Genomic DNA, 13,491 nt, shown 5'->3' with positions numbered 1-13,491 from the left:
CAAATCGGAAATTGTTCAAAGTTGCTGGGATCTCCGAATTTCATAAATTCAACACAAATTCAATTAACGTTGATTAAGATTTCGTCATCTCTATTGTGATTATATAGCATACCGGTAATTTATATATTTTTAAAGTTATAAACAAAGTACACAAAAAAATTCATAAAATGAGAGGTAAAGTTTACTGGATTGTTAAAGTATTTTCTGAAAAATATCTTAAATCACAAATGTATTAACCTGACTTCTCATCTCTATGCAGTAGGCAAACCTCACAAATGTAACTACTGCGGCCGAAGCTACAAGCAGCGCAGCTCCTTGGAAGAACATAAAGAACGCTGTCACAATTACCTGCAAAATGTGGGAATGGAGAGAGGCCATGGACCAGGGTCTCATGGTGGTAAGTAGACCAGCATCAATATCTGCTTATTTGTGGCCAGTCTCTGTGCTCCAATAATGGTAACTTCACATTATAGGACACACAGTTAAGCTTGAAGGCACTGTTTTAAAATAAGGAGTTTGCACGTTTTTCCAGAAATAGCGCCACTCTTATCCATATGCTATGTCTGGTACTGCAGCTCACTCCCTTTTAATTACTTATTGTCACAAGTGACGTAAGCAGCCCAAGAGCAGAAATAGCCCTTTAAGTAGAATGCACAAATTTCTATAGTTTATTTTATTTTTTTACATATCTGCAACTGTTAGAAGAAAGTTGCCGATAAGATAAAAGCCATCAAAAGTTTTCTTCATGCCAAGTTACATCGGATGCAGTAATATACACTGGTTGGCTTGCAGAGAAAATCTTGTTAGCGTTTAGTATTTTTCTTTTGAAATACGTGCAGTAGAAATTTGTAGCTGCTTATTTTACTTTTGCATAGCTTAATTTGGATGATAAAAGTTTTACAAAGTTTTTGTCGGCCATTTTTAAATGGTGCTAATGGGCATGTCCCATACACTCCATCAGCTCCTACACGCAGAGTTCTAGAAGCCAGAAAGATTGGACAGCATTGTCCACTTTTGTAATGGCAATGAAAGGTCTGTTTTAACCAGGTAGTAGCCTTGTTGATCTGTAGTGGTGCCTTACTTGGATGTGGCGTGCTGGTTAGTGATTCTGATGTGACATTTTGGTTCCATGTAGCATCTCCTATGGAGGAGTGTAAGAATCCAGAGATCCTGATGGAAAGCAACATGTCTCTGATGCCCTTTGAGAGACCAGCTGTTATAGAGAGACTTGCCAGCAACATGGGGAAGCGTAAGAGCTCCACCCCACAGAAGTTTGTGGGTAAGCATCTGCTTTCTTTTACTTAGTCTATAATGTACAAATGACGGCATTCTGTGTGCAGCTTCAACGTTTTAAACAATGTCCCAGTCATTTATATTACCAATAATTATAGTTGACTATATTTCTTTTAATAAGATTTTATTTTTTTTTTTACTATGTGACAGTAAGACTGGGAAGTTTTTGCTGCTTATGACATAATGTAGTTACTTGATCCTAAAGAAAATTCCCACCTAAGATATAACAATATCAAATATTGCTGTGATAACCATTTATGTTTCGGTTATTTGCATACCGGCAGCCATCTTTACAACATTGGCCACAGGATGTGTAGCCATATTGATTGGGACTTTTCAAGTACACTCTATGGAAAGTAAAAAAGGTATTGGGAAGCACCTCATCATTGAATTCAGATTTTTCTTTCTGTCGTATTGCCACAGATGTGTAAAGTCCAGTCCCTCGCCATGTCGTCTGCCTTTGCAAATATCTTATGAAACAATGGCTCATTGTAAGGAGCTCATTAATTTTCAGTATGGCACCGAAGTAAGATGCCACCTTTGTAACAAGTCACTTTCCTCCTCCTTGTATGTTTCCCCATTAACTGTTAATGGTATTAAAAAGTGAAAGCATTTAGAAACTGCAGGAACAAAGTGGAGGTCATGTAAAGCAAGGTTGCTAAGGCACATGGTGCACAAAAATTGCCCTCGCTCTCCTTTCTTGATGACTACAAAGCCCCAAACCTCCTCTGGTATTAACATCATCACAAATATTGTGTTCTGGGAGCTTTATGGCCTGGGTTTCCATGCCCAAGAAGCTTCATGGAAGCCTTACATCTTCATGCACAATGCCAAGTGTCTGATGGAGTGATGTAAAGCACATTATCACAGAATCTGAAGTAGAGTAAATGTGTTCTCTGAAGTGATGAATCAAACTTCTCTATTTGGAAGTATGATGGATGAGTCTGGGTTTGGCAAATGTCAAGAGAACTTTGCCAGTCTGAATGTGCCAAATGTAAAGTTTGGAGTTGTTTTTCAGGGGTTGGCCTAGACCCGATAGTGACGGGAACTCTAAAGCCTTCAGAACACAAGACATTTTAGACCATTATATGCTTCCAACTTTGTGGGAACAGTTTGAGAAAAAAACATTTTTTGTTCCCCATGACTATAGCCCAGTTCGTAAAGCAGGATCTGTAAAGGCATGGATAAGTCAGTTTAGTGTGAAGGGATATGAACCCTGACTTCCATCCCATCCAACACCTTTGGGTTGCACTAGAACGGAGATTGTGAGCCAGGCCCACTGATCTAACTTCAGTGTTTTGCCTTATAAATGCTCTTCTGGATGAATGGGCAAGAAGTTCAACAGACACCTCCAAAATCGTATTGAATTTCATCCCAGAAGAGAGAGAGATGTTATAGCTGCAAAGGGGGAACCACCTCCATATTAATGTCTATGGATTTAGAATGGGGTATCCTAAAAGCTCCTGTAAGTGTAATTGTGTAGGTGTCCCAATACTTTTCATCATATAGTGTGTCTATTAATCAATTGATAGTAAAATAGTGACTTGGTAATTGAACTGACAAAATAAGTTGGGGGTCAGTTTTTGAGGAATCCCTTCTAAAGCGACAAATAATATGGCTGCTCCAATTTTCAACTTGCTAATATACGGCTAATTTTATGTTTTGAGTTGAAATTCTCTTTAGTGTGTTGCAGTCTTCTGGTATAAAGCTTATTAGGAAATTATATTCTTTTGTATCTACAGGGATTTACATGAATGCAGACTGTTCTAGATGGCTGCCTGTATTTGCTGATGAGTCTGGCATATCAAGCAGTGGGAACTTCCCTGTTTGATAGTCCTATAATCACAAGTTGGAGAGTTGCTATTTATGCAAGTTCCTCATAATTTCATAATAGTTTATAAGGTTAGGCTCTTTTTAGGTCAACGTTGGAAATCTTTTCTTTGCTTACATCCATCAATAATGGACCATTTTTTGATGGAACTTACTTGGACACAAAACCGGTTCATCTCCATTTTTTGCAGGCCCACTGATTTTTAACTGGTGAATAGAGATTGGCGGACCTCTGAATGTTCGGGTTCGGCGAGTTCGACCGAACAGTTTAAAAAAAAAAAAAGAAAATTCTGGTTCGGGTACCAGATCAGTACCCGAGCCCAAACCTGGACCTTTTTTACTTGAATGTGAGGTCCAAACATCCAACATTTTGCCACCCTGCCATGTGCATCATAGCCGCTGGTTGGAGAGCCGCAGTTCCACACTGTCAAATGACCGCGTGAGCTCACACCTATGATTGGAGGTAAAAAGTTTACATCTGGTCACTTGTGTTGTCTGATGGGACTACTACTCCCATCAGCCTACTTCTGCTGCCGCTAATAACAGCGAGAGCAGGCAGCGGCTGATGGGAGTATTCATGAGCCAGTGCATGCTCTCTAAATAAATAAATAGTTAAGAAAAGTGTTGGTTCCCCTGTATTTTTGATAACTAGCCAGGCAAAAACTAACAGCTGCGGGCTGCAACCCTCAGCTGTCAGCTTTAGCAAGGCTGGTTTTAAAAAATAGAGGGGTCCCCACTCTGATTTTTTACAAATATATAATAGAAAAAAAACCGGTGTGGTGTCACCCACATTTTTGACAATTAACCAAGCTAAAGCAGATAGCTGGGGGCTCTAATTCTCAGGCTGGTAAAGGGGCCATGGACATAGCCTAAAAATAACAGCCCACAGCTGCCCAGAAAAGGCACATCAGTTAGATGCTCCAATTCTGGCGCTTTGCCACCTGCACTGTATCGGTGGCTGGAGGGGTTCATATTTGTGGGGTTGATGTCACCTTTGTATTGTCCGGTGATCTCAAGCCCACGGCTTGGTAATGGAGAGGCGTCTATAAGACACCTCTCCATTACTAATCCTATAGTTGTATGGTAAATAACCACACAGCCAGAATAAAGTCTTTCCTTTTTTATTTAAAAATAACTAACACAGTTCTACTCACCTAACGCCCATTCCATTGAAGCATTCCATTTCGACCAATATTTCAGAGCAGATTTGAACAATACTTGATTTGTGCTGCTGAACAGTCCTCTTTAAATTCCTATTTTCAACAAAAATAAATTGTTTTCCGCCTTATTCCACCATCATTATGTATGTGCATGAGGCTGTTCTCTACCTACAGAGATTGTGTCGATATTGTTTCCCCTTGAAAATTTCAGCGTAAGAATATTCTTTGTTAGTAAACCACTGCTTCCTATGAAAGGAAATGACATCCATTTTAAAGACGTCCAAAACTTGAAAAATAGAACGTTTCACTGCGTATGATGGGAAAGTCCCTGTGTGCAGAATTAACATGATACTTGCAAATGTCTTAGTCTTAGCATAATGTTAAAGAAGGCAGCTATTTTATTTGTTTTTGCCTTTCTAAAGTAATTTTTTTCTAAAATTTTCTACGATCTTCTTAAAATAATTGGAAATCTAGAAATATCCCAGTAAGCAGTCTTGTTTGACTTGGCTATATGACCACCCAAGCATAGCTTTTTCTGAGGATTTAGATATCTAGACAATGGTCACCCATTGAAAATCCAGTTCTCTTCTCACCAGTGCTGTAGGGAAACTAGCCATTTAAATGTGGGATATATGATGGATGACGAGAAGAGAGGGGGATCAGCCATGTTGGATTTCAACATGACTAATTTTTTGCTACAATGGGAGGGGTAGGCAGTAGGGTTGAGCGACTTTTGCTTTTTTAGGATCGAGTCGGGTTTCGTGAAACCCGACTGTCTCGAAAGTCGGATCGTGTGAAATCGGCCGATTATTGTTATTATTATTATTATTTTTATTATTATTATTTATTATTTATTATTATTATTTTTTTAATTTCCATCTTGCTTATTGTGGAATTAAGATTGATGCTGGGTTATTCAGCCTACCGCTTTTCTCTAAAATGTATGGCTATCTCTACTTTTGCCAAAGCTGAGAACTACTGTATACATTGTAGTTGGAACTTCACAATACTGGAGATCGTCTATTTTAGACCATCACAGGCTGCTAGAACTCTGCGTGTTAGAGTTTAGGGAAAAATTTATGAAAACCATTCAAAAAGAATACCAACCAATCACACTGCAGCTTTTATTTTTTAACAGCACTGTAGGAGATAAAACCTGCAATGCAATTGGTGGTTAAGGGTGACAAAGTCAGTTTTTTCTATTAGTCCATTTCATAAATCTCCCAAAACTGTTAATTTTGACAGACATTTATCAAACTTTCAGGCTTCAATAATAAAATGCCTCCAACTCAAAAGTATGTGCATGTAGTTAGCTAACAAGACCTAAGCACTTCACCTAGTAGTTGACAACTGGGCATGAGCATTGTATGACTTAATAGTTAAAATTCAACAGTTTTACACTATTTATATTATAAATCTTTAGGTTGGCTGAATAATGTATATCCTTAATGATTGATTGCTAATGCATGTTTTTGTTTGTAGGTGAAAAGCTTATGAGGTTTGGTTATCCAGACTTGCCCTTTGACATGAATATGGCCTACGAGAAAGAAGCGGAATTAATGCAGTCGCAGATGATGGACCAGGCCATTAACAATGCCATTACCTACTTGGGTGCAGATGCACTGCGGCCTCTGATTCACCACTCCACTGGCACCATGTCTGAAGTAGCTCCTGTTATCAGTTCAGTTTACTCTCAGGTCTACCATCCAAGCAGGGTGGAGAGGCCTACCAGCAGGGAAACCTCAGACAGCACTGATAACCATATGGATGGCCCAATCTCCCTTATCAGACCAAAGAGTCACCTTCAAGAGAGGGAAGTATCTCCCAGCAACAGTTGCCTGGACACCACTGATTCTGAAAGCAGCCATGATGATCGACCGTCATACCAAGGGAATCATGCCTTAAACACGAAAAGAAAGCAAAGTCCAGTATATTCCAAGGAAGATGGCAAAGCTCTAGATGCCACGAAGGCTGGATTGGGCACTTCCAAAGATGTCTATAAAGTATATAATAGTGAAGGGGAACAAATCAAAGCCTTCAAATGTGAGCACTGCCGTGTGCTTTTTCTAGATCATGTGATGTATACGATCCACATGGGCTGTCATGGTTATCGGGACCCTCTTGAATGTAACATTTGTGGTCACAGGAGTCAGGACCGCTATGAATTTTCCTCACACATAGTACGCGGAGAGCACCCGTTCCAATAGCTCAGAACTGGTGAGGTGCTTCTATGAAGTAGAACTGCACATGAAGAATACTGCACTTACGCACCCACTTTCCAGACTTTAGTTGCCCTAAAGCAATTTTAAGTTAGGTGTATTTTTAAGCTTGTAGAATATCCTTTCTTCATAAAATGTTAATGTCCACACTTCTTGTGAAACAATTTAAGGAGCAACTACCAATGTTATGGTACAACCTATGGGACTTCTACGTTGCTGAGGTGTGTTGTTGTAAGTGAACTATGAATACATGTACTACTGAATCCTCAAAACTGATCTCCTGGTTGAGATCAGACTTCGTAAAACATATCCATAAATATGATGTAGTTTATGTAAAGCTACTATTTACTTACATTGGGAATCGGTTCAAATGGTGGAAAGCCTTCATTGCTTCCTAAGTTAATTCTGTACCAATAGCCAAAAAATTGGTGTTAGCTTTTACTTAGTTTCAGCCATCCTTGGACCAGAGTTTTAACATTCGGTGTGTTAAAATTTCGTGATTATGGCTGAGAATTTTCAATTGACCTTTTAAAGGTCTGCAGATATGTTGTAAGTAAAGGTTTACTGTCAAAGTCAACATTATTATTTTGTACATGATCTCCATTGTACACATTTCTAACCTGCAATGCATAATATATATAGCTAGAAAAATTGAACCAGTCCTTGTTATGTAGATGATAATCACTTGATGACTTACTGGTGGTAAGCTTTTATCATTGATGATACAAGATAGGTGATAATTGGGACCCCCATCGATCATGAGATCAGAGGTTTTGTGTCCCCCCCCCCCCATTCCAATGGAGCCATGACCGTGCATTTCTATATGAGCAGTACACCGTACATGAACTACCTGCTCTCTGTTCAGACTTGGGATATAGGAATCCTACTCTCATGATCATTGAGGGTCCTGGTGGAAGGACCCCAAGTGATCAAACCCTTATCTCCTATCTTATTTGTCTGAGGTGATTAATGGTAATCATGGGACTTTTAGAGTTTAAAGAAATTGATTGCATCCATGAAAATGAAGATCGAAAGGTCTACAAATAATATGCACAAGTATGGTGCTAAACAACTCTCTGATTTTTTTTTTCACTTCATCTAGAAAACTAAACATAAAGCATGTAAATCATTAGTTTCTGAGAACATAAAACATATTGTCAGTCTTAGACTAAAATAACCTTAAGACCAAGCTTACCACAATTCTGAAAAAAAGAACATTTATAAGTTCAATAAAAGGTAAGAATAAGCTGGTTGCCAGGCAGCTCAGCATGAATGTATTGTAAATTCTTAGTTATGGAAGATTCCTTTCAACAAAAACTGATGCGATTCTCACTCCATTGTGGTTTGTGTTCACATTTTGTAAAAAATTGATCAGATTGACCTTCAAGCTAAAAGTCTGAGAATCCATCCTCCCTAGCAAATTTTGATCCTTTTAATTTTTATTCAAAGAATTTAGTCATTGTGTGTTGGATTCAAGCCTTCAAGTGCTGGACTCCTTGGAAATGTAAATTGCTAAGACTAAATATTTATATATATATATATATATATATATATATATATATATATATATATATATATATATATATATATATATATATATATATATATATATATATATATATGTGTGTGTGTGTGTGTATATATATATATATATATATATATATATATATATATATATATATATATATATATATATATATATAATCGGGTTGCCCACTACTCGGACAACATTTTCTCAATTACTATAAGTGAGAGTGAAATGGCTGTTGATGGTTGCATGTGCCATAACAACGTCACGGGAGACTGAGTTCCGTCAGTACCGGACCCAAGTATAGGCTGTTATTAATTTACACAGGGCAATATAGCAAATGAGAAGGGGTTGTCCAAGTAGTATACAACCCCTTTAAAGTCAAAACAAGAGAAATCTGTAAAGTTCATGAAAACCCTAGGCATTTCGGGGGCTTATACACACCAGACAAACAAAGCCTTCATGTTTTGTTTGATTCGGGTCTATGAGCACTTATATCTAGGTCTTAAATTCTGAAGTTTATCTAGGACACTTTACATTTAGAATGATGGCCCTTTTACCTGCTTTGTTTTCTCCTGCCCTATTATTTTTCAGAATTTCCATAGAAGTTAATGGAGAAGGGCACACATGCAGAGACCTGACTCCAGTGACAGTGAATACAAGTTTAGGAACCAGGGTTTCCCCTTCAAGATAGAGATGGAACCCGACAACTATGACATTTCTGGCATATCATGTGAAAATGACATAAATGTCTCAAGTGACAATACCCATTTGAGACCAGAAATCTGTTTGAAATAAGCAATATAATTTTGATGTAAAAAATATATCAGTTCCAGCATTGTCACTGGCCTCATCTGGTCTTTGTATATACTGTACTTGGCTTTGCTGACATTTCTTATTTCTAACAGGTTTCAGACCTTAAGGGGAAAATGTAAGATTCTTGGACAACCCTTTCTATAAAGGTGTGGTTCAGGACGTCTCTCTTGTGGTTTGACATTTGTGTCGTGCAGTTTTGACAACTAAATTCACGTTCCCTTTTACACGGTTTAACAGCAGTGTTTTGCATCTGTAAAACCATTTTAATATTTTACTGTAAAAAAGTGAAATATATTTTAACAAAAAAAATTCATGCATAACTGTGCCCATGCAGGTGACTATAAGGCACGTTCAAGAAAAATTTCATGCAATTCTCAACCATAGCACTTGGCCCAGGGACACTCATTTGTAGCTTTTTTTTTTTTAAGTGATTTTCATTCATACTTTTTGGGCCATAAATTTTTTTTTTTTTTTTACATATTTGAACATTTCATAAATCACCTTAACATTACCTTGCCTTTTGAGATTCTAGCTATTACAATAACCTAGAAGTAAACTCAAATAGGCTTTTCTTCCCTGATAATGGGACTGCAAACTTGTTTGTCCTATAAATTGTGATAGTCCTGATTCCTGCCAAAGTGAATTGACATGTTGTAATGACCTCACAGAAATGAGATATTTCCTCCTTGAATGAGTACAGGTGAAGATGGAGGCTTTGAAAAATAACCCTTATAGGTTTGCTAAGCACATAGGTACTTGTGTTCTCTAGATCAGAGGTATATGACCTGAGTCTGGGACCACATCCAGCAGATGATGCCATTCTTTGTGGCTCATAACCTTGTGTGTCTGGTTCCAGCTCATATATATATATATATTTAGAGCAGAGTAGTGGCTCTAGCCATGCATTGGGGCCATTAAGTACCAGTGGTGTGATTTGGGGCCATCTCTGCAGCACCATATATAAGCAGAACGACCTTCTCCTGACTAATGTGGCACTTGAGAAAGAAGATGTGAATAGATGCCCATGCATGTATGTTTGTGGCTATCTTTATTGGATTTTTTTTTGGAAGGGGGAGAGTTTAGCAAAACTCATCCATTATTGCTACTCACTTAACTCCTTCATGACCTTTGACGTATATTTAACACGCGCCAGCTGTAAGCCCGTCACAAATCCCGCCCATCGTCGCCACTGTTACATGTTCGTGGAGCGCTAATCGGTTATCATGACAGCCATGGATATGCAGAAGACCCCCGTGCCTGGGAGTGTGAATCTCCTGTGAACGCCGGCTCGTGGTCGCCATTGACATCAGATTGTAATTTCTGCTATAGCACAAGCGATCAGACTATCACAGACTATTGAGGTCAGATAAGAGTGGAAAAAAACACAAGTTGAAATCTCCCCCCCTTTTTGCCTCATCAAAAATAAAACCATAAAAAAAGTAAGAAATGCATATTTGGTATCACTGCATTCAGAAGTGTCTAATCTATCAAAATATCAAAACAATCACAGACCTGAGACAGGGACACGGGGGCATCCTCTACGTCTGGAGGAAAGAAGGTTTAAGCATAATAACATATGCGGATTCTTTACTATAAGAGCAGTGAGACTATGGAACTCTCTGCCGTATGATGTTGTAATAAGTGATTCATTACTAAAATTTAAGAGGGGACTGGATGCCTTTCTTGAAAAGTATAATGTTACAAGTTATATACACTAGATTCCTTGATAGGGCGTTGATCCAGGGAACTAGTCTGATTGCCTTATGTGGAGTCGGGAATTAATTTTTTTCCCCAATGTGGAGCTTACTCTTTGCCACATGGGTTTTTTTGCCTTCCTCTGGATCAACATGTTAGGGCATGTTTAGGTTACGCTATGGGTTGAACTAGATGGAATTATAGTCTTCCTTCAACCTTAATAACTATGATGCACTATGATCCGATTGGTAATTGGAGTAATGAGAAAAAAGATCAAAATGCCAGAATTCGTTTTTTTGGTTTATGAAAACGTTGTATGTATCCTAAAATGTAATCAATAATAACGTCAACTCAGGACGCAAATAATAAGCCCTTACCCAGTCCCAGATCTCGAAAAATGAAAATGCTACCGGACTCGGAAAATGGTGGCATAATCCTTAAAAAAAAAATTCTTAAATTTTAGAATTTTTTTTTTCACCACTTAAATAGAAAGAAAACTATACATGTTTGGTATCTACGTACTCGTACTGACCATGGGAAATAAAACGTTTTTTAGCAATTTCACCACACTTATTCACTGCATCGTTTTTTAGTACACTTTATGGTAAAATCAATAGTGTCATTCAAAAGTACAACTAGTTCCACAAACAAAACCAAGTCCTCACATTGTCATATTGACTCAAAAATTTAAAAAAATGATAGCTCTGGAAAGAAGGGGAGGAAAAAACAAAATCGGGGAAAAAAAACAAAAACGTAAAATCACATGGTCATGAAGGGGTTAAACAATAATGGATAGAGCTGGGCTTTTAACTTTTGTAGTGTGACTGGGGAAGAAGTGGCCTCCATTCTTGTGATAGATTGAAGTCCTTGAATTGACACCCACACCTATAACAATGAGTCCCTAAGACAAGAAAAGATTGAGCATCCCTGCTCTAGATTGTGTAGAAATATATATATATATATAATTTTTTTTCTTTAATGAAAAGAGAAAATATCAGGTTTTTATTTTTTCATTTGCTAAATGGAAAACCATGCTCAATATTATGTGACATATTACGGCCACAGAAAATATTAAGAGGTTTGTTCTCATTTGATTTCACGGGATTTTTGTTTTTCAGTCGTGGTATGTGGAATTGAAGAGGCTGAAATATTGTTTGCGTAGATAACGGAGTCATGAGGAAGAATGCTACTATCCTTGCGTCTCATGATTTTCAAAATAAAGTTTACTGTTGGAATCCATGTATGCCAGTGGGTAATATAACCAGTCTTAAGTAGAGGATATTGAATTGAACCTACTGCCACTGAGGAACATTAATGCCACTATGTGGATGACAGTGGTTGCACTTTAAATGTTTTGCCTGTTAGGAAAAAACTTTGACACATTGTAGCAAGTCCTACTTGCATAAATTCATCCTGAATTAAAGTACTTTACACTGACCTACATTACTTATCAACAGTATTTGTCCATTCCAATCTCCGAACATTTGGTGCTGCATAGATCCTCAATCTGTTTTAATGAAGCACCGAATGGCACTCATATCTTGCCGAGTGATCAAGCTGTATTTAAACGTCAAGTTGCTTCAGGTTTAGATAGTAGATTAATACTTTGTAGTCGTATCACTGTTTGTCAGTCCTTAGCAGCAAGGCTGGTCCTTTGGTGAAAGGGATTGACCTATAAGACTCTCTTCAAACTGGAGTCGTTCTTTTACATACCATATCCATTTGGCAATAGATTTTAAGGGATCTCATTGACTTATCTTTTATTTTTTTCTCCCACAGGTATGATTCCACAGCAGACTATATTTATGTGCCCATTTAGTGGGGATGAATATCTGATAGAACAGTCATGGCGTCAGTGTTAATAAATTCTTCAGTTGGTTATCAAATGATGGTTTTACCATATTTTTATAACTGAAAAACATTTTACATATTTGCCTGCACCAATGAGTAAGACAAAAAATTGACGGTGTAGGGTGAACTATCAGGTGCTTTTCATGTAAGAAAAATTACTTGATCTTGCATGTGGTGTTCTCCAGAATCTTGGAAATCCACTTTGTGATTTAAGTAAATGTTCTCCTTCTGGTGTTAAAGACTTCTTACCTTGGGTAGTCGGCTTAGGTAAAACTTTAGCCATTAAATAAAATGTAATCTCCCAAATAAGAGCCATTGATCTCCAATATTCACTCAATTTTATTTCATGCCCATCTTTGTGAGTAAGCCTTTTTTAGTTTTTTTTGGAAGTGTGATTCTGCTGAGCATTTCTACTGCAGACACTGTGAGAAGTCCTAAGACAAGCGAAATTCAAGTTTCCTATTTTCAATTCTTTCTGTGGCACTTTGTATATAGATATTTTGTAGGCGCTTGAGTTTAAATAGAACATCTACATTTTGTTCTACAGTTGACTTGATGCATACATTAAAATTGCCTTTTTTACTGGCGTATCACACTTCTGATACACAGTTCCCACATTTGTGATTAGTGGAAACGCTTGTCACTTGTAAGCCACCTTTTCTTCATCCTTTACGTTACTTGAGCTGTGATGGCCATGGGGACAAACCTTTGGATTTTTGTAAGGCACTTTGTCTGGACTTGGGTGTTCTAAGCCCCAAATATACCTCAAGAGACACTCCAATGTGTCTGAAGAGGATACTTCACTTTGTCCCTTTTGCTATGCACTTAACTGATGTCCAGTAAGCCCTGGCATCCTACTCCGCACAATTCATCAAAGCATGGACTTTGTGTATCTTCTCTTATACTGTGATCTATAATATAACTCCAGGTCATCACTGTGGGAATATGACTTTTTTTTTTTTTGGAAGCCGCAGTTTTATGTACAAACATTTCCAGATCTGTGTATTATTGGGTGTGTAGCAGAACTTAACTGTTTTTTTAATTGTATTTTTAAGTTGCTCAAATGACTTGTCATTGTCATATGACATTGCATTCGTCA

General features: G+C 37.7%; 1 protein-coding gene across 9 annotated transcripts in view; it reads left to right on the top strand.

Moving 5' to 3' along the window:
• IKZF2 (IKAROS family zinc finger 2) overlaps positions 1–8,041 on the top strand; it is a 97,318-nt gene extending 89,277 nt beyond the window's left edge. For 7 of the 9 annotated variants that reach the window (XM_077272245.1, XM_077272247.1, XM_077272244.1 and 4 more), the window contains exons 6-8: positions 260–397; positions 1,136–1,279; positions 5,766–8,041. In XM_077272245.1, the coding sequence (XP_077128360.1) occupies positions 260–397; positions 1,136–1,279; positions 5,766–6,490 (1,007 nt within the window). In that variant the 3' untranslated portion in view covers positions 6,491–8,041. The remainder of the gene's footprint in view (positions 1–259; positions 398–1,135; positions 1,280–5,765) is intronic. The other 2 variants (XM_077272250.1, XM_077272249.1) reach the window with 1 other exon arrangement.
• Positions 8,042–13,491: the final 5,450 nt, after the last annotated feature.

Source organism: Ranitomeya variabilis, chromosome 7 (assembly GCF_051348905.1).
Source record: "Ranitomeya variabilis isolate aRanVar5 chromosome 7, aRanVar5.hap1, whole genome shotgun sequence".
Lineage (NCBI taxonomy): Eukaryota > Metazoa > Chordata > Amphibia > Anura > Dendrobatidae > Ranitomeya > Ranitomeya variabilis.
The sequence above is the reverse complement of the archived record's forward strand: the minus strand, read 5'-3'. Positions and strand labels throughout refer to the sequence as shown.